Here is a 26,455-nt window from a genome sequence, read left to right on the forward strand (position 1 = left end):
CATGGTGACCCTGGCCCAACTGCAGGGGCTCACACAAGAGGGGAAAGACGAACTGTGGGATGAAGAGATGACGGTCTCTTGTGTACATGGGGACAGGAAGTGGTACCCAACCGTGCTGGTATGGATAACCACCCCGGGGGGGGGCAGATGCGTTTGTCGGGTTCCTAACCTGCCCATCTCATCAGTAGAGATTGCCCGATCTTTCAGGCAGTGGGGAGGAGGGACCTGGGGAGGCGCGTGAGGAAAAAGGACTGTCGCCTGCGCAACCCACGTCCCGCCATCTGAGGTGTCCACTGTCGGACCAGGAGGAGGGAGATGACCCTGTGCATGGAAACGAGCCATCGTCAGAGGAGGACTTCAGGCTCCCCTTTATGGAGGTGGAGGCACCAAATGGGCCGCCCGACAAGGGAATCCTCACGGGCCAGTTCGGGACGGCCCAGTTAGAGGACGCCAACCTCCAGAACGCGAGGGGCAGGTGATCGTGGTGAAAGGCGCGCTGTTACCTGGGGTAAGTGAGTGGCGCTACCCACACTTTGCCATCAAGCCTAATTTATTATATCAGATAGTAAAGCGCAATGGGGAGACAAAATAATTGTTCCTCATACCCAACCAGTATGTTAGTACAGTCTTGCAGCTCGCCCACACCCACCTGCTCGGGGCACACCTGGGGTAGGAGAAAACCAGGGAGCAGATTGGGAATCAATCCCACTGGCCCAGAGTCAAGTGCGCCATTGAGGACTACTGCCGTAACTGCCCGGAAGTGCCAGATCACAGCCCTGAGGGCATATTATAGAAACCCTTTGGTTCTCATGCCCATTATAGAGGTGCCGTTTGAGCGGGTGGCAATGGATCTGGTGGGTCCGTTGGTGAAGAGCACGAGGGCACACAAATACATCCTGGTAATTGTGGATTATACCACCCGGTATCCAGAGGCGATTCTGTTTTTATTTATTTATTTTGCCTTTATTCAACCAGGTAGGCTAGTTGAGAACAAGTTCTCATTTGCAACTGCCAAGATAAAGCATAGCAATTCGACACATACAACAACACAGAGTTACACATGGAATAAACAAAACATAGTCAATAATACAGCGGAACAAAATAAAACAAAATGTCTATGTACAGTGAGTGCAAATGAGGTAAAATAAGGGCGTTAAGACAATAAATAGGCCACGGTGGCGGAGTAATTACAATATAGCAATTGAAACACTGGAATGGTAGATGTGCAGAAGATGAATGTGCAAGTAGAGATACTGGGGTGAAAAGGAGCAAGATAAATAAATACTGTATGGGGACGAGGTAGGTAGATAGATGGGCTGTTTACAGATGGGATATGTACAAGTGCAGTAATCTGTGAGCTGCTCTGACAGCTGGTGCGTAAAGCTAGTGAGGGAGATATGAGTCTCCAACATCAGAGATTTTTGCAGTTCGTTCCAGTCATTGGCAGCAGAGAACTGGAAGGAAAGACGACCAAAGGAGGAATTGGCTTTGGGGGTGACCAGTGAGATATACCTGCTGGAGCGCGTGCTGCGAGTGGGTGCTGCTATGGTGACCAGTGAGCTGAGATAAGGCGGGGCTTTACCTAGCAGAGACTTGTAGATAACCTGTAGCCAGTGGGATTGGCGAGGAGTATGAAGCGATGGCCAACCAACGAGAGCGTACAGGTCACAATGGTGGCTAGTGTATGGGGCTTTGGTGGTAAAATGGATGGCACTGTGATAACCAGTTTGTTGAGTAGAGTATTGGAGGCTATTTTATGCTCCCGTTACGCACAATGACAGCGAAAGGTATTGCACGGGAGCTCTTCCATCTATTCAGTTGGGTGGATATTCCACTGGAATTCCTGACGGACCAGTGCACCACATTCATGTCTGGTATAATGAAAGATGTCTGAATCAAACAGGTGAGGACCAGTGTGTACCATCCACAAAAGGATGGGCTAGTCAAACAATTCAATAAGACCCTAAATCAGATGCTGAAGAAGGTCATCGAGAGAGACGGGAGGAACTGGGACCAGCTGTTGCCCCACCTGATGTTCTCGGTGAGCGAGGTACCACAAGCGTCCACTGAGTTCTCCCCCTTTGAGCTCTTGTATGGCCGTCGGCCCTGCGGACTGCTGGACCTAGCCAAGGAGGTCCGGGAGGACCAACCAAAGCCCCTTTACAGCGTGGTGGAACACGTGGAGGAGATGATGGAGAGGATTAAGGTGATTTGGTCAGTGGTGAGGGAGCACATGGCCCTGGCGCAACACGCCCAGGAGCGTGTATACAACAGAGAGCAAATTCCTGGCTGCGTGGCCCTACAACATCGTTGAGCGGGTAGGCAACATCCATTATAAGGTCCGCCAACCATCGAAGTTTCCATGGGGGAAGACCACAGCCCAACCCAACGACAAGCTCTCTGAGAGTTGGTCCAGTGGAATACGTCCGTGTTCTCCAAGGCGCCGGGGCACACGGATCTTGTGGAACATCATATACACACACGTCCGGGACAAAAAGTGTGTAAATGGCCATACCGGATACCAGAAGTCCGGAGGGCGGCAGTCTAGAGGGAAGTGACGCCAATACTAGCGATGGGGGTACTGGAAGAGTCCCAGAGTGAGTGGTCTAGCCCTATAGTGCCGGTACCAAAACCGGACGGAACTGTCTAATTCTGAAATTACTTCCGGAGCCTGAACGAGGTCAGTAAATTTGACGCCGACCCCATGCCCCAGGTGGACGAACTGATCGACCACTAGAGGGGAAGGCGATATACAGTTGAAAACGGAAGTTTACATAAACTTAGGTTGTAGTCATTAAAACGTGTTTTTCAACCACTCCATACATTTCTTGTTAACAAACATTAGTTTTGGCAAGTCGATTAGGACATCTACTTTGTGCATGACACAAGTAATTTTTCCAACAATTGTTTACAGACAGATTATTTCACTTATAATCCACTGTATCACAATTCCAGTGGGTCAGAAGTTTACATACATTAAGTTGACTGTGCCTTTAAACAGCTTGGAAAAGTCCAGAAAATTATGTCATGGCTTTAGAAGCTTCTGATAGGCTAATTGACATCATTCGAGTCAATTGGGGGTGTACCTGTGGATGTATTTCAAGGCCTACCTTCAAACTCAGTGCCTCTTTGCTTGGCATCATGGGAAAATCAAAATAAATTGTAGGCCCCCACAAGTCTGGTTCATCCGTGGGAGCATTTTCCAAACGCCTGAAGGTACCACGTTCATCTGTAGAAACAATAGTACGCAAGTATAAACACCATGGGACCATGCAGCCGTCATACCGCTCAGGAAGGAGACGTGTTCTGTCTCCTAGAGATGAACGTACATTGGTGCGAAAAGTGCAAATCAATCCCAGAACAACAGCAAAGGACCTTGCGAAGATGCTGGAGGAAACAGGTACAAAGTATCTATATCCACAGTAAAACGAGTCCTACATCGACATAACCTGAAAGGCCACTCAGTAAGGAAGAAGCCACTGCTCCAAACCGCCATAAAGAAGCCAGACTACGGTTTGCAACTGCACAATGGGACAAAGATTGTACTTTTTGGAGAAATGTAATTTGGTCTGATAAAACAACAATCGAACTGTTGGCCATAATGACCATCGTTATGTTTGGAGGAAAAAGGGGGAGGCTTGAGCACCATCCCAACCGTGCAGCACGGGGGTGGCAGCATCATGTTGTGGGGGTGCTTTGCTGCAGGAGGGTCTGATGCACTTCACAAAATAGATGGCATCACGAGGATGGAATATTATGTGGATATATTGAAGCAACATCTCAAGACATCAGTCAGGAAGTTAAAGCTTGGTCGCAAATGGGTCTTCCAAATGGACAATGACCCCAAGCATACTTCAAAGTTGTGTCAAAATGGCTTAAGGAAAACAAAGTCAATGTTTTGGAGTGGCCATCACATAGCCCTGACCTCAATCCCATAGAAAATGGGTGGGCAGAACTGAAAAAGCATGTGCGAGCAAGGAGGCCTACAAACCTGACTCAGTTACACCAGCTCTGTCAGGAGGAATGGGCCAAAATTCACCCAACTTATTTTGGGAAGCTTGTGGAAGGCTACCCAAAACGTTTGACCCACATTTTAAACAATTTAAAGACAATGCTACCAAATACTAATTGAGTGTACGTAAACTTCTGACACACTGGGAATGTGATTAAAGAAATAAAAGCTGAAATAAATCATTCTCTCTATGATTATTCTGACATTTCACATTCTTAAAATAAAGGGGTGATCCTAACTGACCTCAGACAGGGAATTTTTACTAGGATTAAATGTCAGGAATTGTGAAAACTGAGTTTAAATGTAATTGGCTAAGGTGGATGTAAACTTCAGACTTCAACTGTACGTCAGTATCCTGGACCTGAAGAAGGGGTACTGGCAGGTGCTGCTGGCAGCAGCCTCCCAGGAGAGGATAGCCTTCTCCACCCCAAGGGGGCTATACCACTACCGGGTTCTTGTTTTGGGCTTCACAGGTCCCCAGCAACCTTCCAGTGACTCATGGACAGTGTCGAGAAGGTGAAGTGGGTGCTGGACACTCTCAAATATTACCTTCTTGGGAGGAATTTCACGTTGGTCAACATGCCCGACTCATGTGGATGGCAAGAGGTAAGAACACGAATGACCGCTTCACCCGCTGGTTCCTGTCCTTATAGCGATTCTCTTTCTCTGTTATCCACAGGTCGGGGGGCCTTTCACGGCAATGCGGATGCCCTCTCCAGGAGGGACGCAAACCTAGTCCTAAGCACGCGCAAACCTAGTCCTGAGCACGCCTCCCGTCTGGTCGGGGGTGGGTTGGTATCCCGGGAGTGGGTGATAGAGGGGAGGAATGTGCTGTGAGTACCCGGCTGGACACCCCGACGGCACCAATTAGGGGTAATCACGGCTATAAAACCAACCTTACTGAATGAAGCACATTGATAGTTATTCCTATTACTGTCTATTGGCCTTCTCACAGGAGTCCTCTTAGGATCCCTCACCCTGGACCCATCTTCCTCTACTACTCTCTTCACTGCCTCAGCATATGACACCTGTACTACTGTGATCCTGGCAACCTCAACCTGCCTTTCTCTCACCGGACACTTCTGATCTCCAGCACCATGGGTACCCCTACAGTTAACACACACAATTTTTTGCACCAATACTACACATTCCTTTGACTCATGCCCACCTGCACACTTACCACATCTAGGAATCTCCCTCCTACACACTGCTGCAACATTTTTATTTTATTTTACTAGGCAAGTCAGTTAAGAACAAATTCTTATTTTCAATGACGGCCTAGGAACAGTAGGTTAACTGCCTGTTCAGGGGCAGAATGACAGATTTTCACCTTGTCAGCTCGGGGATTTTAACTTGCAACCTTCCGGTTACTAGTCCAACGCTCTAACCACTAGGCTACCCTGCCGCCCGACCATAAGCTTGGCACCTAAAACACTATAATGGGTTTGAAACAAAATCTCTCACAGGATAACTGACATATCCTAGTTTGACTTTGTCGGGTAAAGACTGCATCAAAACTCAGCAGGACAGACAGTGTCGTCTCTGTTTCACCACACTCTCTACCAGGTCTGTCACTCACTCGTTTGTCAAATTTTTTGGCAAAACGCATACAATCTGACTGGATAGGAATGTTAGGGGCTCGTTCTCCGCACTGGTTCAGTGGTGGGCGGGGATGGACAATACAGTGTAGGCTACTGTCTACGGTAGTACATTGCAGGAAGAAATATAGATGGAAGCATTGTATTGAAGGCCAAGCATTTGTTTCACCTGTCCAGATCAGTGTTGATGAAGACAAGGAGATAGACAACCCCTCTCAATGTGAAGCCCTTGGCCTAGTAGTGCATTGACCTGCATAGGCCAAAATGTTGTCAGAAGCTGTCTACTAACTATATTGGCAAGAAATAAAAATGGTTTGCACCTTCATATATACTACAGTCATTGGTTTGTACATATATCCTCCATCCATGCATCCTAGTGGAAACTACTATGTGTAAATCTGTTTTTTCCCTTGTGATTTTTCCACCCTTCCTTACCTTGAGGAAAAAGGGAGCCAACAACTAGTTGTACAATGCACCCTGAACCCCCCCCCCCCCTCCCCCTACAAGTTCCATTAATAAACATTCTGTTGTGTTCCTCTCATTAGTAGACAACTACACATTCTTACTCCTCTCACTTGATTACTGAGCATTCTGACCTTGGGTTTGCCTGTTACCATAAATAATAGATAAACAACAGAATATTTGACATTTGGTTAGATATTTTGTTGTTGTTGCAGTCAACATTCACACACATTCCTATTTAGCTGTTATTCAATTCAAATGTATGCAGCAGTGGATGAGCAAAGTATATGAACATAGCTATTGTGCAATGTATAATCCATGCTAACCACATGTTACAGGGCCTAGCAATGTACCAGGACAGTCTGAACTATTCCTGATAAAGAACAAAAAGATTGAATGCTGCCATCTGCTGAGGGGAAATAAAACTTCATGATAACTGGTCAACAAGTATCCAAGGCTTCTATAATCTAAAGTAAATATATTGTAGTCTCTCTAAACAAGTGCCTATTCATCAAAGCAATGTCTGAAAAAATATATATACTGTATCAGTCAAAATTTTGGACACAACTACTCATTCAAGGGTTTTCCTTTATTTAAAAAAAACATTTCTACAATGTAGAATAATAGTGAAGACGTCAAAACTATGAAATAACACATAAAGAATCATGTAGTAAGCAAAAAAGTGTTTAACAAACCAAAATAGATTTTATATTTGAGATTATTCAAAGTAGCCACCCTTTACCTTGATGACTGCTTTGCACACTCTTGGCATTCTCTCAACCAGCTTCATGAGGTAATCACCTTGAACGCATTTCAATGAAGTTTAGGTGCGCCTTGTTTTTTTGTGGAATTTCTTTCCTTCTTAATGCGTTTGATCCAATCAGTTTTGTTGTGACAAGGTAGGGGTGGTGTACAGAAGATAGCCCTATTTGGTAAAAGACCAAGTCCATATTATGGCAAGAACAGTTCAAATAAGCAAAGAGAAATGACAGTCCATCATTACTTTAAGACATGAAGGTCAGTCAATCCGGAAAATTTCTAACACTTTGACAGTTTCTTCAAGTGCAGTCGCAAAAACCATCAAGCGCTATGATGAAACTGGCTCTCATGAGGACCGCCACAGGAAAGGAAGACCCAGAGTTACCTCTGCTGCAGAGGATAAGTTCATTTAAGTTACCAGCCTCAGAACTTGCAGCCCAAATAAATCCTTCACAGAGTTCAAGTAACAGACACATCTCAACATCAACTATTCAGAGGAGACTGGGTGAAATAGGCCTTCATGGTTGAATTGCTGCCAAAGAAAACTGTACTAAAACTGTACTAAATGACACCAATAAGAAGAAGAGACTTCCTTGGGCCAAGAAACACGAGCAATGGTCATTAGACCGGTGGAAATCTGTCCTTTGGTCTGATGAATCCAAATTTGAGATTTTTGGTGCCAACTGCCGTGTCTTTGTGAGACGCAGAGTTGGTGAACGGACGATCTCTGCATGTGTGGTTTTCACCGTGAAGCATGGAGAAGGTGTAACAATGTGGGGGTGCTTTGCTGGTGACACTGTCTGTGAATTATTTAGAATTCAAGGCACACTTAACCAGCATGGCTACCACAGCATTCTGCAGCGATACACCATCCCATCTGGTTGCGCTTAGTGAGACTATAATTAGTTTTTCAACAGGACAATGACCCAACATACCTCCAGGCTGTGTAAGGGCTATTTGACCAAGAAGGAGAGTGATGGAGTGCTGCATTAGATGATCTGGCCTCCACAATCACCCAACCTCAACCCAATTGAGATGGTTTGGGAAGAGTTGGACCGCACAGTGAAGTCAAAGCAGCTAAAAAGTGCTCAGCATATGTGGAAACTCCTTCAAGACTGTTGGAAAAGCATTCCAGGTGATGCTGGTTGAGAGAATGAGTGTGCAAAGCTGTCATCAAGGCAAAGGTAGCTACTTTGAATAATCTAAATCTTAAATCTATTTGGATTTGCTTAACACTTTTTGGGTGACTACATTATTTCATGTGTTATTTCATAGTTTTGATGTCTTCACTATTATTCTACAATGTAGAAAATAGTAAAAAAATAAAGACAAATCCTTGAATGAGTAGCCGTGTCCAAACTTTTGACTGTTACTGTATATGAAGTAACATATTTAGCATTTTGTGGAGTCAATCTATTTGCAGACAAACTACACAGACTACAAGTAAAATGTAATACCAACACTTTTTGAGCGTCATTAAGATCCATGCAACATAAGGACTGTATACATTCTCAGAAAGATGTCAATACAGTCCGCGGAGAGAAGAAAATGGAGACCTCATCTGAAAGCAGGAAACAAAACCTCATTTTTATTTTATATTTATTCCATAAACATTATTACAAAACTCAGCAAGTTACCAATATTACATTGTCACCATACAGGCTTGTTCACAAATATTTAAACCTTTGCAACAGTTACAACAAAACAAAATGATACTAGAATGATTTATAAAACAGCAATAAAATCACAAATATGTCTTTATTTCAGTTTTTCTTTTTCTTTTATCATACTTTTTACACAGTAGCACTACACTCCCACAACAAGATTGGTCTGATTACAAAACTTCCCACAAAATGTTACAGCCTTTTTTCCCAGTGTTTTCCCTCTCTCCTTTTATAATTTTTTTTGTCATGTTTGTTATTTTGGTTTTTAAAACCAAAGGCATGTCATTATACATCCCTTTCACTGCCTATAAAGGCGAAAAAAGGGTATCCACATTTACAAATACTTCACAGCACTTTCTAAGAAAAATATACACTTAGAAAATATTTTACAAATTGGCACACTGAAAAATATACAAGATTCATGGAGGATGTCAGGAGTTCTTGTGGAATCCCTCTGGCAACAACTCTGACAATATTTATAAAGCTCAATATTCTTTTCAACAAAAATGGCAAAACACAATTCTAATTAATGTCAAAATCATGGCAGAATTACATCAAACATAACAGTATCTTATACATTCATAAATAGGGCACAGAGGATTTCTTCATCCTTTTTTCAGTTACCTGTAAGTTCATTTGCTTTCAAGCACCTTTCACAGGCAGCTCAACAGTGGTACATCATATAAAACTTGTGTTGGAGAGGAAGTCAAATACATTCAATTAACAATGGGCAGGGATGATATAAGGCAGTCTACTCCACACCACCTGGTGGTGACACCTGTCCTGATCCCCAGTCTCAATGGCTAGCCTGGCAACTTGGAGAAGATGGAGGGGAAGGGGGGTTTCGAGAGACAAAAGGTCTTCACAATAAATATTCAATCTGATGGATAGTATCAATTCATGTAAATTGAAATAAATTGTAGAAATCTAATACAGAGCTCCATGTTTGTGCAGTGGTAGGTGAATCCATGAGATTACATGAGATTACATGAAGCAGTATACTAACCTTGAGTAGAGTACAAATTCAAACCTCAAGATTGAACTAACCTGTTAGAGCATAAAGATTTATTATTGACACAGTGCTACTTTTTAGTTGCTGAAACAGCTTATGGCAGCTCTCCACAGGACCTATTTAATCCCCTTCTCTGTATCGCCATGCTGGCCGTTGATTTTGAGTTCAGATGACAATCATTTCAAAGGAATGTATGTATGAAAAGACAGTCATTTGCATTTTGGTAAAAGGTGTATCACTGTCAGCTGCAGGTGCTTGGCAAACGGAATGAAGTGTAAGTTCTCTAGAATGTCGACCGGGCCACCGAAGTCCAGAACCCCCACCCCCCAACCCTAACAAAAAGAACATGAAACAGCCAATATACATATAGATAGAAAATGTTTATACAGATACTTGTTCAACGTTTGGCACATAATTCCATTTTTAACAATTATAATTATCGTCATATTCTGCAAATAGTGCATATGTCTCTCTACAATAGCATTAACAAATTGCAATTCTGGGTACTTACTCCACTTACCCCCCCACCTCCTCTCCCCAAACCATGGCAAAAAGCCAATGACAAATAATGCCATTTCAAGATATTAAGAAAATTAGGACAGTATGAGAAAGTCGTCTTATCGTTAATACAAAAATGTCCCTTTTTTATTCTGAAAAGTCTGGTTCCCAGCAGAACAGCAATACAGTTCTCCTACACCAGTAAAACATCCACAAATGGAATGGCTGGGTGGTATCAGTAATGATAGGACACTTCTATTGTTCCCTCATGACTAACTCTACTCCACTCTCGCTTTGTACACTGAAGGCAACCATTGACTAAATGTAAGGACGAACAACTTTAGAACTGTTATTTTAAACATTTGTGGAGAGCCACAAACTGAATTTTGACAATGTTAAGGAGGGGCAATCTGTTCCGCTGAAATGGAGAATTGAAAAAACAAAGCAAACCATTAAGTATCACAAAAATGATTTTCAAAACAGTTTCAAGGCAATTTTTCTTATTATACAAAAGTCAAACTTAAAGTAACAAAAAACAAAACAAACTAAAGACCAAGAAAGGTGAATCAAGCAGCAGTCAGAAACAAAAAGCAGCCACGGTAGTTCGAAATCACAGTCAAGCTAGAGACAATCAATCATACAATAGGTAGTTTCGCTGGAACAAATAAAAGCTCACATGCAAGTTGTTTCAGGGTAAAATAAGGAGGTGGGGTAGTCAGGGTTAATGTCTTTGCCATGCAACACTTGGATTTAAGTCAAAAAGTGAGAGCAGTAAGGGAACCCAGGGAACTGAGCAAGAGGCGGGAGGAAATAGAGTGAGGGGGACGTATTTTGCAGCCACTGTTACAAAATATTACCTCAGTTTCTCATAAGAGGCCATCAGAGCTACGTTCTTGCTCGAGTCCCGCTTCCCTGTATTGTTTTCGTCTCCAGCAAATTTTGCACTGGTTTTGTGACGGTACATTTTTTTGTGTGCGGGCCCACAGATGCCAGGTATACCGAGGCTGGACTTGTTGAACATGTTGCAGTCTAGAGTGAGAGGGGGGAAGAAGGGGTTTGAAGGAATTAACTTGGATTGGTTTTTGGCTCCCCTGCCAGTTGCCTTCCTGCCCCTTCCTGCCCCAGGGGAGGTGGCATAACCACCCTTTTTCCTGACGTCAGCTGTTGTGCCCGCCAGGATTTTAAGTGTCTTAGTTTTAAGGCTGTTGGCCTCTGGAGGCTGACAGAGTCCAGACATGGGGTCCCACAGTGGCTCGATGGACACCTTCATAAACCTCTCGACCTCTGCCATCCCAGAGACTATGTTGGACAGGATGTTGGAGGGCTCCTCAAACTCTCGCTGGTCGTCATCCACAGCACTGTTGTTGTTGTTTCCGCCGTCTACCCAGCCCCCACCGTGCTCCACCAGTAAAGGCCAGTCTTCTGACAGTCCAGCAAGACCTTCACTTTCTTCACCTTTCGCCTTTGCCTTTGCATCAAGCAGGGCTTTTAGCTTTTTGGATGAACGAGAATTCTGTCTTGGGGCTTTGTTCTTCTCTGTCTTGGGGGCCCTTGGAGTCTTGGTTTTCTGTTTACTGGTTGTTTTCCTTTTTGACTTGGGACCTTTAGTTCGGCCTCCAATAGATTCAGCCTGCTCATCAAAGACGTCCGTGCCGTCAATCTTATCACCTAACCCTGTGCCATCATTGTCATTGAAAGTATGGAACTGGAACTGATGATTGTTTATCGCTCTGCCATCATGGTTTTGTTGTGGCAGGACATTACAGTCCCACTTAGTCCCATCAGGTGTAGTTGAGAGAGTCATGTCTCCTGTCTCTCCTTGAAACTCCCTGGCCTTTCCTAGGCTTTCCCTCATTTCTGGACCCATTACCTGTGGGGAGAGATTTGGTGTGTCGGGTGGCGACATCTCTGACAACGACGAGTGCCTGAACTTATCGGGGGTGAAGTTGGAGATGTCCAGTAGGTCTGTGGACTCCCTAAGGGGAGTGATTTCATCAGTACTTTGCTGGATCACCAGTTTGGGACTACAGTGGGCCAAGAAGTTCTCGTTCACATCCTCTTCACTCTCCTTCTCACAGGACTTGTGACTCATAGTGCTGTAGTTGCTAGAGGAGGCAGACAGTGAACCCATAGAGTCATAGCTGGCTAGCCTGCTGTTCTCTGTGTTTAGAGTGACTCTATGGAACTGCACCTGTTCCTCTTCAGCTGACCGGCTGGCCTGTAGGGTTGAGTCTGGTCCTGGTGGCTCTTCAGGTAAATGTGCCTTATCATTCAGCAGTCTGTTGCCATCTACATTGACTTGACTATATCCTGACATGGGCAAGTTGTTTGTCATTGGCAAAGGCATGGTATTGGAAAAGCCAGCAGATTCAGGTGGAATGTCAGATGTAAATGGCAGCTGTTCACCTCCAGACTGCCATGATATGTGAGTGAAGTTTGGCTCCATCTGATTGGAGTTAGAGGGGGATTGTTGGAGCTCGGACTCTGAGGGAGGAGATAGAACACAGCTCTGGGCCAGCTGTAGGTTAGTGAATGGATTCTCTTCCTGGTAGAGCCCATGGGGAAACTGTTGTCGGGGATTCTGCTGCTGCTGCTGCTGGGAGTAATATGACAGTCCAGTGTTACTGGATGAGTCAGAGGCATCTAGTAATGTCTGTAGGTAGCCTCCGGGGATGACAGGCAGACCACTATTCACATTTACAGGATGGGTCATTGTGCTGGAAGAGGAGCAGGGGGCTGGTTTAAAAGTAGACTTTTCAGTGGGGTCGACACTGACAGTGAGGTCATCACATAGCTGGGGGCTGCCTGCTTTAGAGTAAACTATGTCAGGGTGCTGACTTGGGGACAGTGGGCCAACCTCTTGTAGGGGTACCACAGTTTTACCATCCTCCTGCTGAGCCTCTGTCATTTTTTTCGACTTCAGTCTGGCCTCGCTTTTAAATTTCCTTATTTTCAAAATCTTATTTCCAAGTCTTTTCCCCTCCCTCTCTAGCGATCTGCTTTTTCCTGTCACACTTCCTTGGTCTAATCTAGCAGCACAGTCGGAGGTTGTTGTTGTTATTGATGCCATATCTGTACAGGCAGCCTGATCCTCAGCTGCTCGCACCTCTTGCTTGTGATCGGCGTGGTTTGGCGAGAGCTCTACATTGTGAATTCTTTGAATCCGGACTCTATTTGCAATCCTGTATTTTCGTTTTGTCAGGCTAGAATTAAGGGAACGCCTGCAGCCATTCGGAAATGTGTTTTTATCACCAGCAGCCAGCCTGCGCTGCTCCTGCATTTCCTGGCGCCTCTTTTGCCAGTAGTCTTTCAGAGGGGCCATTCTCTGGTACTTATGAACTAAGTCCTTACTTAAGCTTACTGTTGTCTCTGATGTGTCAATTTTTCCCAGCTTTACTAACATGTGCTTCTCCCCTTTAAATCGGTTTATGATGATGTATTTGATTATCACCGGAGGCTCTTTTCGTGAGGATTTTCTCCTCTTCTTTGGACACCAGTCGTCATCTTCCTCTTTTTTTGGACCCATCGGCTGCTTCTCTTTTTTCTCCGTGTTCTTCTCGCTCTCGATAGAATCCACGTCGTACAGATAGTCGTCGCTGTATCGGACTTTCCTCTTGGACCTCAGCCCATAGCTCAGCTGACTAGAGGAGCTGGAGTTCTCCCTGGAGAGGAAGCAGTATTTCCGTTTGGTCTGGCAGGTGTCAAGGGAGGATCCAGTACAGGAGCTGTCATCGCTGTACTCTCCAGAGTCCTCTGTGGAGTTGTTGAAGTCAAACAGGTAGCTGCTCTCTGGACTGACACTGGGCATCACTTCAGCAGAGCTGCTGCTGTTGTTTTTGTCAACCTTTTCTCCAGCCGCCCAGACTTCGACCTTCTCTCCATTCACCTGCGGCACTTCAGCTTCCTTCTTCACTGCTCCCTCTCCCTCCTTTTTGGCAACGACACTTGGGAAGAAGTTGAACTGGGTTTCCTCCTGAATGGTGTTGGTCTTCTCTCGGACGTTGTCCTGGAAGGACTCGTAGCGGATCTTCAGCGAGCACACGTCGCTGCCCAGGGTGGAGTCCTCATCATCAAACATATAGTTGTCTACGTCCTCTTCTGAGAAGAGGTTTACAGAGAGCTCGTTCTTAGAGCAGAGGTCCAGCAGCTCGATCTTACTCTCGCTGATAAAGGACTCAAAGCAGCCCCAGTCCTGGCTGGAGTTGGCCAGCAGAGCCTCCTCACCATTGCACTTGTCCAGGAGCAGGCCTTCGTAGATACTTTTTGACGTGGCATCCTCCGAGTCACTGTCCTCCGCTGACTTCTCCTCATCTGTCTTCTCCACCGCTCTAACCTTGTGCTCTGGGTAGCTGAGGAGCTGGTCTGAGAGCAGCTGATCCCCGTAGCGGATACCAGAACTCATGCACTGCATGGCCATGTCAGGACAGGAGACAGGACAGGGGTCGTAGTCCCGGCCCAGGCCCAGGCCCAGCCCTGGCTCAGGCTCTGTAGCGTCCTTGCTCTCGATGAAGCAGCCCAGGCAGGTGCGGCTCTGTGGCATAAGGCAGTCCCCCCCAGACAGGGCCGAGACACTCCCTGTCTCCATCATGGTGAAGGCAGCCTTGTCACTACAGTCCTCTGGAAGAGCCCAGTGACTCACCAACTTGGTGGAGCAGGAGGAGGTGAGGGAGATGGTGTGAGTGGAGGAGGAGTCATCAGCAGTAGTGGTGCTGGACTCAGGGGTCTCTGTTGGGCTGAGAGGTGAGGATGGGCTAAGTGAGGTCCTCTCACTCTCAGGGCCTCCTTTTGGTAGATTGGCTTTAGGAGGGGTGCCGGGACTGTCTAGCTTCAAAGAACTGTCCTGGTTGTGTGATTCTGTAGAGCGGAACAAAGAGATAGTATCAGATATCAACTAATTCCCTTGTGAACTCACTGATGCACAATGTGAGAGTACTTTAACATACTGTATTTCCTATATAAGATGACATTTTAATATACTATACTATTTCCTTTCTTTAATTATTTTTCATTTTCAGCTCAATGTGCACAGTGTACAAAACATTAGGAACACCTCCCTAATATTGAGTTGCACCTCTTTTGCCATCCGAACAGCCTCAATTCGTCGAGGCATGGGTTCTACAAGGTGTCGAAAGCGTTCCACAGGGTCGCTGGCCCATGTTGACTCCAATGCTTCCAACAGTTGTATCAAGTTGGCTGGATGTCCTTTGGGTGATGGACCATTGTTGATACACACAGGAAACTGTTGAGCAGACAAAACCCAGGAGTGTTGCAGTTCTTAACTCAAACCGGCACACCTGGCATCTACAACCATACCCCTTTCAAAGGCACTTCAATATTTTGTTTTGCCCATTCACCCTCAATGGCACACATACACAATCCATGTCTCACTTGTCTCAAGGCTTAAAAATCCTTCTTTAACCTGTCTCCTCCCCTTCATCTACAATGATTGAAGTGGATTTAGCAAGTGACATCAATAAGCGATCATAGTTTTCCCCTGGATTCATCTGGTCAGTCATGGAAAGAACAGGTGTTCCTAATGTTTTGTGCACTCAGTGTATGTTCCTAGCCTCTCTTTCATTTGGTAAAATGCACAGGTCATGTTTTTTTCAAACAGGCTGCACAAAGTAATAGTTTTGTACAAAGACGAGGCATATTAGAGTTAATTCAAGCTGAAAAGGGGAATTCAGCTTTTTCTTGAGAAAAATGAAATGCTCATCATTAATCATCATCATTGTGTTTCTTGTGCTCTATAATTTGTGATAAGAATAAAATAAAAGCCATAATAGAAAGTAATCATGGGATAAATTTTGCGGAAATATAGAAATCATTAGCCTTTTTTTTCAATCTTAAATAAGGCCTCTGCCTTTTCTATTACTCTGATTGAACATCTTTATGCTGATGTATTTACAGGATGAATGGAAGGAATGACAAAAGTAATAACCTTTCCCCTCCTCTGTGTGAGTGGCCTTTACCCTTTGACATTTGACATTCAGGGTCGTTAAGGATGGGAGTGTCGTGCGAAATGATGATAAGTTCTTTCAGAATTAAAAAAACAGAGGAAAACATTCCACACATTCATTAGACCGTCTCTGGGCATTAAAACAGGTAGCAAAGGTTAAGGTCACTAAATATCAAGGCTGAGGCTTCTTGCCTTTCAGCTTTGTAAAGGTCACAGCCAAGCTAAACAGCGGAGGTGGAAACAATGCGTACTGGAGCATCTTGTTCCATATAAGAACTCGTACTACGATTGTGACATAATGTACCGTGATAATGTAGCAGCATTCCCTCTGCTCCTTCATAAAAACACATTGTAAAATGCTATAACATACAGTACAATATAGCTACACCTGTGGAGAAGAATTCGGTCTTGGTGTGTCCATTTGTTTTTGTTTTGTTTTTTAATTCAAGTAGAGGCCTCATGTGTTTCTAGCAAAGCAACATACACATGTCTTTACCATTCTGGTCCACTTTGTTGATCTGTTCCAGGTTTGAAGCCAGCACAGCAAAGTTGGGTTCTTGAAAAACATCCATCAATTTAGTGTGGTTCTTGTCCCTTACATTATTACCACTATCCAACCTGCAGAGGAAAAACACAAGACATATGAAAACACTGGTGCTGACCAAAGGAAAAGGTGTATTATGTCAACATTATAATATATACTGCCATGCAAATCCCCTGTTGACTCTTGCCTTTCTCAACTGCTGCAGGAGCAGCAGCTGCTCTTTTTGGGGCTTCAAAAGAGGCCAGGGAATATTCAGGATGCTATATTTCTACCTTTAGCCCAAGATTCTACTCTTTGTTCCTGTAAAATATATGTCCCCATCTATGGGCTACCAATGGATATTGTTTTGGGCACCATTATAGGAGACAGCCTTATACTGTATCTAGTAGGCTTTTAAACACCTGAGCCTCAGTCTGCATGCAAATTGCAGGCACATCCTCCTGGCCTTTTGTTGATCGCTTTAAGTGTTTCTCAAATCTCAAAACTCCTCAATAACATCCTTGCTGAATGAGAAATATTCTAAGCAAATGTCAGAAGTAACAATTGTATAAAATCATGCCCCAAAAAATCTTATTTCTGTTCTCTAACTAGCTCTCTAACTCTCTTGTTCACGCTCTCAAACTCCCCGTCCTCCTCCCACTATCCCTTTTCTTGCAGCCAGGGAGAAAAAACAAATGGCCAGATTAATGGAGATGGAGAAGAAGCAATAAGAGGTTGCATAAAATTAGCCCTATGTCCAACGATCATGTCCAATTTAACACATTATTAAGCCATGTTGTTTCTCCTGGAGGCAATTTGCGACAAAGGTTTGTGAGCCGCATGAAACAAGACTCTCTGCCAGCGCAGTGCTGACTCACTGCCAGCTAGAAAGATACTGATAACCTGGCCTGGCTCTCTGTGTCATTAACCTAGGCCTCTGTCTATGTTAACCTGGCCTGGCTCGCTGTGTCATTGACCTAGGCCTCTGTCTGTGGCCTGGCTCTCTGTGTCATTAACCTGGGCCTCTGTCTGTGTTAACCTGGCCTGGCTCTCTGTGTCATTAACCTGGGCCTCTGTCTGGGTTAACCTGGCTGGCTCTCTGTGTCATTAACCTGAGCCTGGCTCTCTGTGTCATTAACCTAGGCCTCTGTCTGTGTTAACCTGGCCTGGCTCTCCGTGTCATTAACCTGGGTCTCTGTCTGTGTTAACCTGGCCTGGCTCTCTGTGTCATTAACCTGGGCCTCTGTCTGTGTTAACCTGGCCTGGTTCTCTAAATGTTTTAACCTGGGCCTCTGTCTGTGTTAACCTGGCCTGGCTCTCTGTGTCATTAACCAGGGCCTCTGTCTGTGTTAACCTGGCCTGGCTCTCTGTGATAACCTGGGTCTCTGTCTGTGTTAACCTGGCCTGGCTCTCCGTGTCATTAACCTGGCCTCTGTCTGTGTTAACCTGGCTGGCTCTCTGTGTCCTTAACCTGGGCCTCTGTCTGTGTTAACCTGGCCTGGCTCTCTGTGTCATTAACCTGGGCCTCTGTCTGTGTTAACCTGGCCTGGCTCTCTGTGTCATTAACCTGGGCCTCTGTCTGTGTTAACCTGGCCTGGCTCTCTGTGTCATTAACCTGGCATGGCCATAACCTGGGTCTGTGTGTTACCCTGACCATGGGTCTGTGTGTTAACCTGACCATGGATCTGTGTCTGTTAACCTGGCCTGGCTCTCTGTGTCATTAACCTGGGCCTCTGTCTGTGTTAACCTGCCCTGGCTCTCTATGTCAATAACCTGGGCCTCTGTCTGTGTTAACCTGGCCTGGTTCTCTAAATGTTTTAACCTGGGCCTCTGTCTGTGTTAACCTGGCCTGGCTTTCTGTGATAACCTGACCATGGGTCTGTGTGTTAACCTGACCATGGGTCTGTGTGTTAACCTGGCCATGGGTCTGTGTGTTAACCTGGCCTGGCTCTCTGTGTCATTAACCTGAGCCTCTGTCTGTGTTAACCTGGCCTGGCTCTCTGTGTCATTAACCTGGGCCTCTGTCTGTGTTAACCTGGCCTGGCTCTCTGTGTCATTAACCTGGGCCTCTGTCTGTGTTAACCTGGCCTGGCTCTCTGTGTCATTAACCTGGGCCCCTGTCTGTGTTAACCTGGCATGGCTCTCTGTGATAACCTGACCATGGGTCTGTGTGTTACCCTGACCATGGGTCTGTGTGTTAACCTGACCATGGATCTGTGTGTTAACCTGGCCATGGGTCTGTGTGTTAACCTGCCCTGGCTCTCTGTGTCATTAACCTGGGCCTCTGTCTGTGTTAACCTGGCCTGGCTCTCTGTGTCATTAACCTGGGCCTCTGTCTGTGTTAACCTGGCCTGGTTCTCTAAATGTTTTAACCTGGGCCTCTGTCTGTGTTAACCTGGCCTGGCTCTCTGTGATAACCTGACCATGGGTCTGTGTGTTAACCTGGCCATGGGTCTGTGTGTTAACCTGGCCTGGCTCTCTGTGTCATTAACCTGAGCCTCTGTCTGTGTTAACCTGGCCTGGTTCTCTGTGTCATTAACCTGGGCCTCTGTCTGTGTTAACCTGGTCTGGCTCTCTGTGTCATTAACCTGGGCCTCTGTCTGTGTTAACCTGGCCTGGCTCTCTGTGTCATTAACCTGGGCCTCTGTCTGTGTTAACCTGGCCTGGCTCTCTGTGTCATTAACCTGGGCCTCTGTCTGTGTTAACCTGGCCTGGCTCTCTGTGTCATTAACCTGGGCCTCTGTCTGTGTTAACCTGGCTGGCTCTCTGTGTCATTAACCATGGGTCTGCCCTCCATGTGTCTGTGTAACTTAGGCCTGGCTGTCTGTGTTAACCTGGCCTGGTTCTCTGTGTCATTAACCTGGGCCTCTGTCTGTGTTAACCTGGCCTGGCTCTCTGTGTCATTAACCTGGGCCTCTGTCTGTGTTAACCTGGCCTGGCTCTCTGTGTCATTAACCTGGGCCTCTGTCTGTGTTAACCTGGCCTGGCTCTCTGTGTCATTAACCTGGGCCTCTGTCTGTGTTAACCTGGCCTGGCTCTCTGTGTCATTAACCTGGGCCTCTGTCTGTGTTAACCTGGCTGGCTCTCTGTGTCATTAACCTAGCCTGCCTCTCTGTGTCATTAACTTAGGCCTCTGTCTGTGTTAACCTGGCCTGGCTCTCTGTGTCATTGACCTGGGCCTCTGTCTGTGTTAACCTGGCCTGGGTCTCTGTGTCATTAACCTGGGCCTCTGTCCGTGTTAACCTGGCTGGCTCTCTGTGTCATTAACCTGGGCCTCTGTCTGTGTTAACCTGGCCTGGTTCTCTGTGTCATTAACCTGGGCCTCTGTCTGTGTTAACCTGGCCTGGCTCTCCATGTCATTAACCTGGGCCTCTGTCTGTGTTAACCTGGCCTGGGTCTCTGTGTCATTAACCTGGGCCTCTGTCCGTGTTAACCTGGCTGGCTCTCTGTGTCATTAACCTGGGCCTCTGTCTGTGTTAACCTGGCCTGGCTCTCTGTGTCATTAACCTAGGCCTCTGTCTGTGTTAACCTGGCCTGGTTCTCTGTGTCATTAACCTGGGCCTCTGTCTGTGTTAACCTGGCCTGGCTCTCCGTGTCATTAACCTGGGCCTCTGTCTGTGTTAACCTGGCCTGGCTCTCTGTGTCATTAACCTGGGCCTCTGTCTGTGTTAACCTGGCCTGGCTCTCTGTGTCATTAACCTGGGCCTCTGTCTGTGTTAACCTGGCCTGGCTCTCTGTGATAACCTTACCATGGGTCTGTCTGTGTTAACCTGGCCATGGGTCTGTGTGTCATTAACCTGGGCCATGTCTGTGTTAACCTGGCCTGGCTCTCTGTGTCATTAACCTGGGCCTCTGTCTGTGTTAACCTGGCCTGGCTCTCTGTGTCATTAACCTGGGCCTCTGTCTGTGTTAACCTGGCCTGGCTCTCTGTGTCATTAACCTGGGCCTCTGTCTGTGTTAACCTGGCCTGGCTCTCTGTGTCATTAACCTGGGCCTCTGTCCGTGTTAACCTGGCTGGCTCTCTGTGTCATTAACCTGGGCCTCTGTCTGTGGCCTGGCTCTCTGTGTCATTAACCTGGGCCTCTGTCTGTGTTAACCTGGCCTGGCTCTCTGTGTCATTAACCTGGGCCTCTGTCTGTGTTAACCTGGCTGGCTCTCTGTGTCATTAACCTAGCCTGCCTCTCTGTGTCATTAACTTAGGCCTCTGTCTGTGTTAACCTGGCCTGGCTCTCTGTGTCATTAACCTGGGCCTCTGTCTGTGTTAACCTGGCCTGGCTCTCTGTGTCATTGACCTGGGCCTCTGTCTATGTTAACCTGGCCTGGGTCTCTGTGTCCTTAACCTGGGCCTCTGTTCTTGTTAACCTGGCCTGGCTCTCTGTGTCATTAACCTAGGCCTCTGTCTGTGTTAACCTGGCCTGTTCTCTGTCATTAACCTAGGCCTCTGTCTGTGTTAACCTGGCCTGGCTCTCTGTGTCATTAACCTGGGCCTCTGTCTGTGTTAACCTGGCCTGGGTCTCTGTGTCCTTAACCTGGGCCTCTGTTCTTGTTAACCTGGCCTGGCTCTCTGTGTCATTAACCTAGGCCTCTGTCTGTGTTAACCTGGCCTGGTTCTCTGTGTCATTAACCTGGGCCTCTGTCTGTGTTAACCTGGCCTGGCTCTCTGTGTCATTAACCTGGGCCTCTGTCTGTGTTAACCTGGCCTGGCTCTCTGTGTCATTAACCTGGGCCTCTGTCTGTGGTTAACCTGGCCTGGCTCTCTGTGTCATTAACCTGGGCCTCTGTCTGTGTTAACCTGGCCTGGCTCTCTGTGTCATTAACCTGGGCCTCTGTCTGTGTTAACCTGGCCTGGCTCTCTGTGTCATTAACCTGGGCCCCTGTCTGTGTTAACCTGGCTGGCATGGCTCTCTGTGTGATAACCTGACCATGGGTCTGTGTGTTACCCTGACCATGGGTCTGTGTGTTAACCTGGCCATGGGTCTGTGTGTTAACCTGGCCATGGATCTGTGTGTTAACCTGGCCATGGGTCTGTGTGTTAACCTGGCCTGGCTCTCTGTGTCATTAACCTGGGCCTCTGTCTGTGTTAACCTGGCCTGGCTCTCTGTGTCATTAACCTGGGCCTCTGTCTGTGTTAACCTGGCCTGGTTCTCTCAATGTGGCTCTGTGTCATTAACCTGGGCCTCTGTCTGTGTTAACCTGGCCTGGCTCTCTGTGATAACCTGACCATGGGTCTGTGTGTTAACCTGGCCATGGGTCTGTGTGTCATAACCTGAGCCATGGGTCTGTGGTTCTCTGTGTCATTAACCTGGGCCTCTGTCTGTGTTAACCTGGTCTGGCTCTCTGTGTCATTAACCTGGGCCTCTGTCTGTGTTAACCTGGCCTGGCTCTCTGTGTCATTAACCTGGGCCTCTGTCTGTGGTAACCTAACCTGGCTCTCTGTGATAACCTGACCATGGGTCTGTATGTTAACCTGGCCATGGGTCTGTGTGATAACCTGGCCATGGGTCTGTGTGTTAACCTGGCCATGGATCTGTGTGTTAACCTGGCCATGGGTCTGTGTCTACCACTGTGCAGTAATTTTACTGGGAAGACTCTAGTCAGTATGAGCCATTGGTAAGCCGTTTGAAAATCTTAACATTAGAATTGTTGAATCTCAGCACTGCATAGAGGGACCATTGGAAACATAGTAGTATAGGGAGAGAGTTTGCAGAGACATGAAAAATTATTCAGTGGGAGATGCTCAGCATCTTTTTACAACTAAAAACAACACCTGGCGGGCCCAAGATGACAAATGCGTGAAAGTATAACTGCCAGACTTGAATCCATTACTGGCATGGGGTAGCATCTGTGGTTATCAGACCCTTGTGAGGCACATTCAATTTATTTTTTTCCATTTCTGTATGCAGAGAAAAGGAAAACACATCCCATCATATGAAATGAAATGATGTTATTTCTAAGAGGCCCAGGTTATCAGAGCTTTCTCTCTGCTCAGAGTGCGGGCCACTGGCCCAGAGGCTCTGAGGTGATTAAACAGAAGGGATCACTGCTAATGCAGGAGATTCACTTTCAGTCCACATCCACATCACCTGATCCATCTGCTGCAATCAGGGCTCTAAATGGGAGTATATGTGACACTGAGTCTTTCTTCTCAGGAGGAACAACTGAATTCCCAGAGAAACACTGAAATCACAATTTTAGATGAACCAGAAATCAGCCAACTGGTGGTGCTGGGCTACAGCATAGCAAACATAACGTATGATTGACCAGATCCACTTAAAATAATGAAACACTACAGTATGGGTTTGTAGTGGGGCATAGCAGTACACCATTGCAGAGGTATGATGATGTTATAGAAAATGATGTCTTCAATAATTCAACTTTCAAAATCCTATAGAGAACTACGTCAACCACTGCATAGTTACTGTATATTTGACTATATTACATCATACTGCACTCTGCATGCACTCATTCCTTTGTTTGAAGCCATATTGAGCAAAATTTGGAAAAACAGTGTGTTCTTAGCTGCTGAGCAAGGGAATAAAAACACATCTCCTGAAATGTTGCTTATTGGTTTAATTTACTTGAGGACACATACAGTAGAGTAAGTGTATGAGAGGCTGTAGGCACTTAATTAATAATGGATGCATACTAGGGCTGGGAAATGCCAGGGACCTCACCATACGATATTATAGCGATACATAGTTGCCGATACGATATGTATTGCGATTCTCACAATTTTACAGTATGTATTGCGATTCGATACTGTGATTTTTAATATGATTTGATGTTTCAAACATATTGCTCTCCATATGTCTGCTGCAAACGAGTTTTGATCAGTCTGTCACGTCGGTATGTACGATTCGGGAGACAGGCGCAGGAATGCGTAATAGGTTTTTTTATTACACCCAAATTAAGGCGTGCCATGCAAGGGCACGGGGAAGAAGACCAAACAAACATGTATACAACACACAAGGTTGAAACCCAAACAAAAGAGCAAGGAGTACCTCAAATAAATAACACAAGGGCACAATGATTAACACACGGGACGAGACCCGTAATCATCTGCGCAATCCACAATGGTACGAAATCCAAAACACACAGCACAGATACTCACACGAACCAACGGACATTGTATCAATAATCGACAGCTCAATGGAAACCAAAGGGCACATATATACAAATACAATCAGTGGGAATAGGGGCCAGGTGTGCGCAATGAAAGTTCCAGAGGGATCCGTGACACAGTCATGGAAATAAAACTGCTGAAAAAAATGTGCTCCCTATTTAAAAATAATCTGGAGGATAAGCAATGAAGGACAAATACTGGATTGTTGGTGCAGGTACAGCCAACCAGCGCAAAAATAATATTATCAATATTGTCAAAATGGTAAGATATGATATATCCCCAAAATAATATCCAGATATGTAACTGTATCTATTTTTTCATGAATTGTTACCATCGTTGTTCATGACTTAAATTTAGAAGCTGTTTCAATAGTTTAGCGTTTTAATTCATAGCAACATTAGCGTATTTTACTGATGTATTAGTCTAATTTCTGTAATGAACAGAGAAAAGGTATCACCCTGCAGATAGACAGCAGATTCCATGATAAAGGGAAAAAACATTTACAGTAAATAGCAAACAGCAGTGAAGACTTTTAAGAACCTGTAATAACCTCCATACATATCAACCTTCCATACATATCAAGAGGGGTATCAAGGCCAATGGGGAGCTGCTGTATTTCATATCAAAGCAGCTAATATAAATCCTGATAAGAGAAGCTCTAATCTGTAAACCTATAACAGCACTTTATTGTGACTGGCCACAAGCGGCTTAGAAGAAAGGAGTAAATACAGAGTAAAGAGGTAGGTTGCAGAGGTGGAAAACCTGTGGTGATGAAGAGGAGGAACTGAAACTGGAGGTACTGAGGATGAAATGATGTTTTATGCATTTTATGAGTTATTTATTAGTATTATCCCTACCTGTCACGTCCGTCCCCGCTCCCCCTCTCTGGCGCTCGAGGTCGCCAGGCTGCTCATCATTAGGCACACCTGTCATCATCGTTACGCACACCTGTCATCATCATTACGCACACCTGTCATCATCGTTACGCACACCAGTGCTTCATCGGACTCACCTGGACTCCATCAAATCATTGATTGCCTACCCTATATCTGTCACTTCCCCAGTTTCATTCCCGTGTCTGCATTGATGTTGTTTTGTTTCTCTTGTCCATACGCTGTTTTTGTTTTGTTTCATGTCTATTTATTATTAAATCCCCACCCTGTACTTGCTTCCCGTCTCCCAGCGTCTGTGGTTACAGAACCGTTACAGAATGCAGACACCACAATTGGAAGCATCAGGGAGTTATTATAATTTGTTTTGGTGACATCGGGTCCAGGTGCCATTGCCGAAGCCACCAGGGATGCCTTAGCTGGCTCTTCAGGCTCCCGCACCTCGGCTGGCCCGGCAGGCTCACCCAGGTAGGATGCCAGGTGGCGTCCCTAGAAGGGGGTACTGTCACGTCCGTCCCCGCTCCCCCTCTCTGGCGCTCGAGGTCGCCAGGCTGCTCATCATTACGCACACCTGTCACCATCGTTACACGCACCAGCGCTTCATCGGACTCACCTGGACTCCATCACGTCATTGATTGCCTCCCCTATATCTGTAAATTCCTCAGTTTCATTCCCGTGTCTGCATTGATGTTGTTTTGTTTCTCCTGTCCAGACTCTGGTCTTGTTTAGTTTCATGTCAATTTATTATTAAATCCCCACCCTGTACTTGCTTCCCTGTCTCACAGCGTCTGTGGTTACGGAACCGTTACCCCTACCAAGAACATTACTTTGAGCATACAGACGACCATATCTGCCGGTTTTCCTTCTGTCTTGCATCATATCCTGATTCATGTAATCAATTTTGCATGATGGATTGATTACTCGCACAGACTCAAAATGACAGTCCCACATAGAGTACTACCTGTATATAGGGCCTACACATTTGTCTGTGAGAGTGCGTCTGTGTGTGTTTGTACACTGTATAGCACGTATAGCTGAAGGTGGGAGGTAGAAGTGATTCATAATTCTGGTGCAGGAGGGCATCCTGACAAAGCTTAACTCCAGTGTACTAAGAGGCTAGTCTGGGAAGGCGCTGACTGACTGACTGATGCAACAATAGTTTTTTCACTGCAGGGAAATAACCCCATAATCCATCTCACATACTATTACACTGACAGCCGCCAGGGCAGCGCAGAGTGGGGATATGAAAGACTTCCCGAGTGATTCCACAACCAAGGCATAAACACAAGAAAAAATAAAACAGAATAGAATAGAACAAAACTCCACAGAGAGCTGGAGAGGAGGGAACACTACCCACATACGGACCGAACAAGACTTCCCTGGCTGAATACACTTGAGTACTACGAACACAAAACATCAGCTACTTTATAACCATTTAGTATGACCCCCTTGATCCCTCATTTTGCTGACTTGAAACACTTGGGACACAACCATTGTTTTCTAGCTGTCATATCCTGAAACCTGAAACACCAGCCTCTCAATATAGGAGCTGACAACGGATCATTGTGATACATATTTTACAGAGAAAGAATTTCCAGTGTTCAGAATAATCATTGCCTGTGCAGAGCTGTGGTGTAGTGGTAACACTCAAGTCAGAAATACCATGCCCCACTGGAGACTGGGGTTAAATCCACCTACCTGTATCTGCTTCTGATTTCCAAAGTGTCTCAATAATAGTGTCCAATACCCAACCAAAATACGTTTCAAATGATAATCATTGCCCTTCCAATTTGTCTAAATTACTAAGGAACAGTAGTCAGATAATACAGTGGCAAGAAAACGTTTGTAAACCCTTCGGAATTACCTGGACTTCTGCATAAACTGGTCATAACACTTGATCTGATCTTCATCTAAGTCACAACAATAGACAAACACAGTCTGCTTGAACTAATAAC

At 45.7% G+C, this 26,455-nt stretch overlaps 1 protein-coding gene across 1 annotated transcript in view; it reads right to left on the minus strand.

Moving 5' to 3' along the window:
* Positions 1-8,393: 8,393 nt before the first annotated feature.
* LOC135550601 (neurite extension and migration factor-like) overlaps positions 8,394-26,455 on the minus strand; it is a 39,810-nt gene continuing 21,748 nt past the window's right edge. Inside the window, exons 2-4 of the mRNA XM_064981568.1 lie at positions 16,461-16,582; positions 10,863-14,859; positions 8,394-10,423 (exon numbers count right to left, since the gene is read on the minus strand). Of these exons, the coding sequence (XP_064837640.1) occupies positions 10,360-10,423; positions 10,863-14,859; positions 16,461-16,536 (4,137 nt within the window). The 5' untranslated portion in view covers positions 16,537-16,582 and the 3' untranslated portion in view covers positions 8,394-10,359. The remainder of the gene's footprint in view (positions 10,424-10,862; positions 14,860-16,460; positions 16,583-26,455) is intronic.

Source organism: Oncorhynchus masou, chromosome 12, assembly GCF_036934945.1.
Source record: "Oncorhynchus masou masou isolate Uvic2021 chromosome 12, UVic_Omas_1.1, whole genome shotgun sequence".
NCBI classification, from domain to species: Eukaryota; Metazoa; Chordata; class Actinopteri; order Salmoniformes; family Salmonidae; genus Oncorhynchus; species Oncorhynchus masou.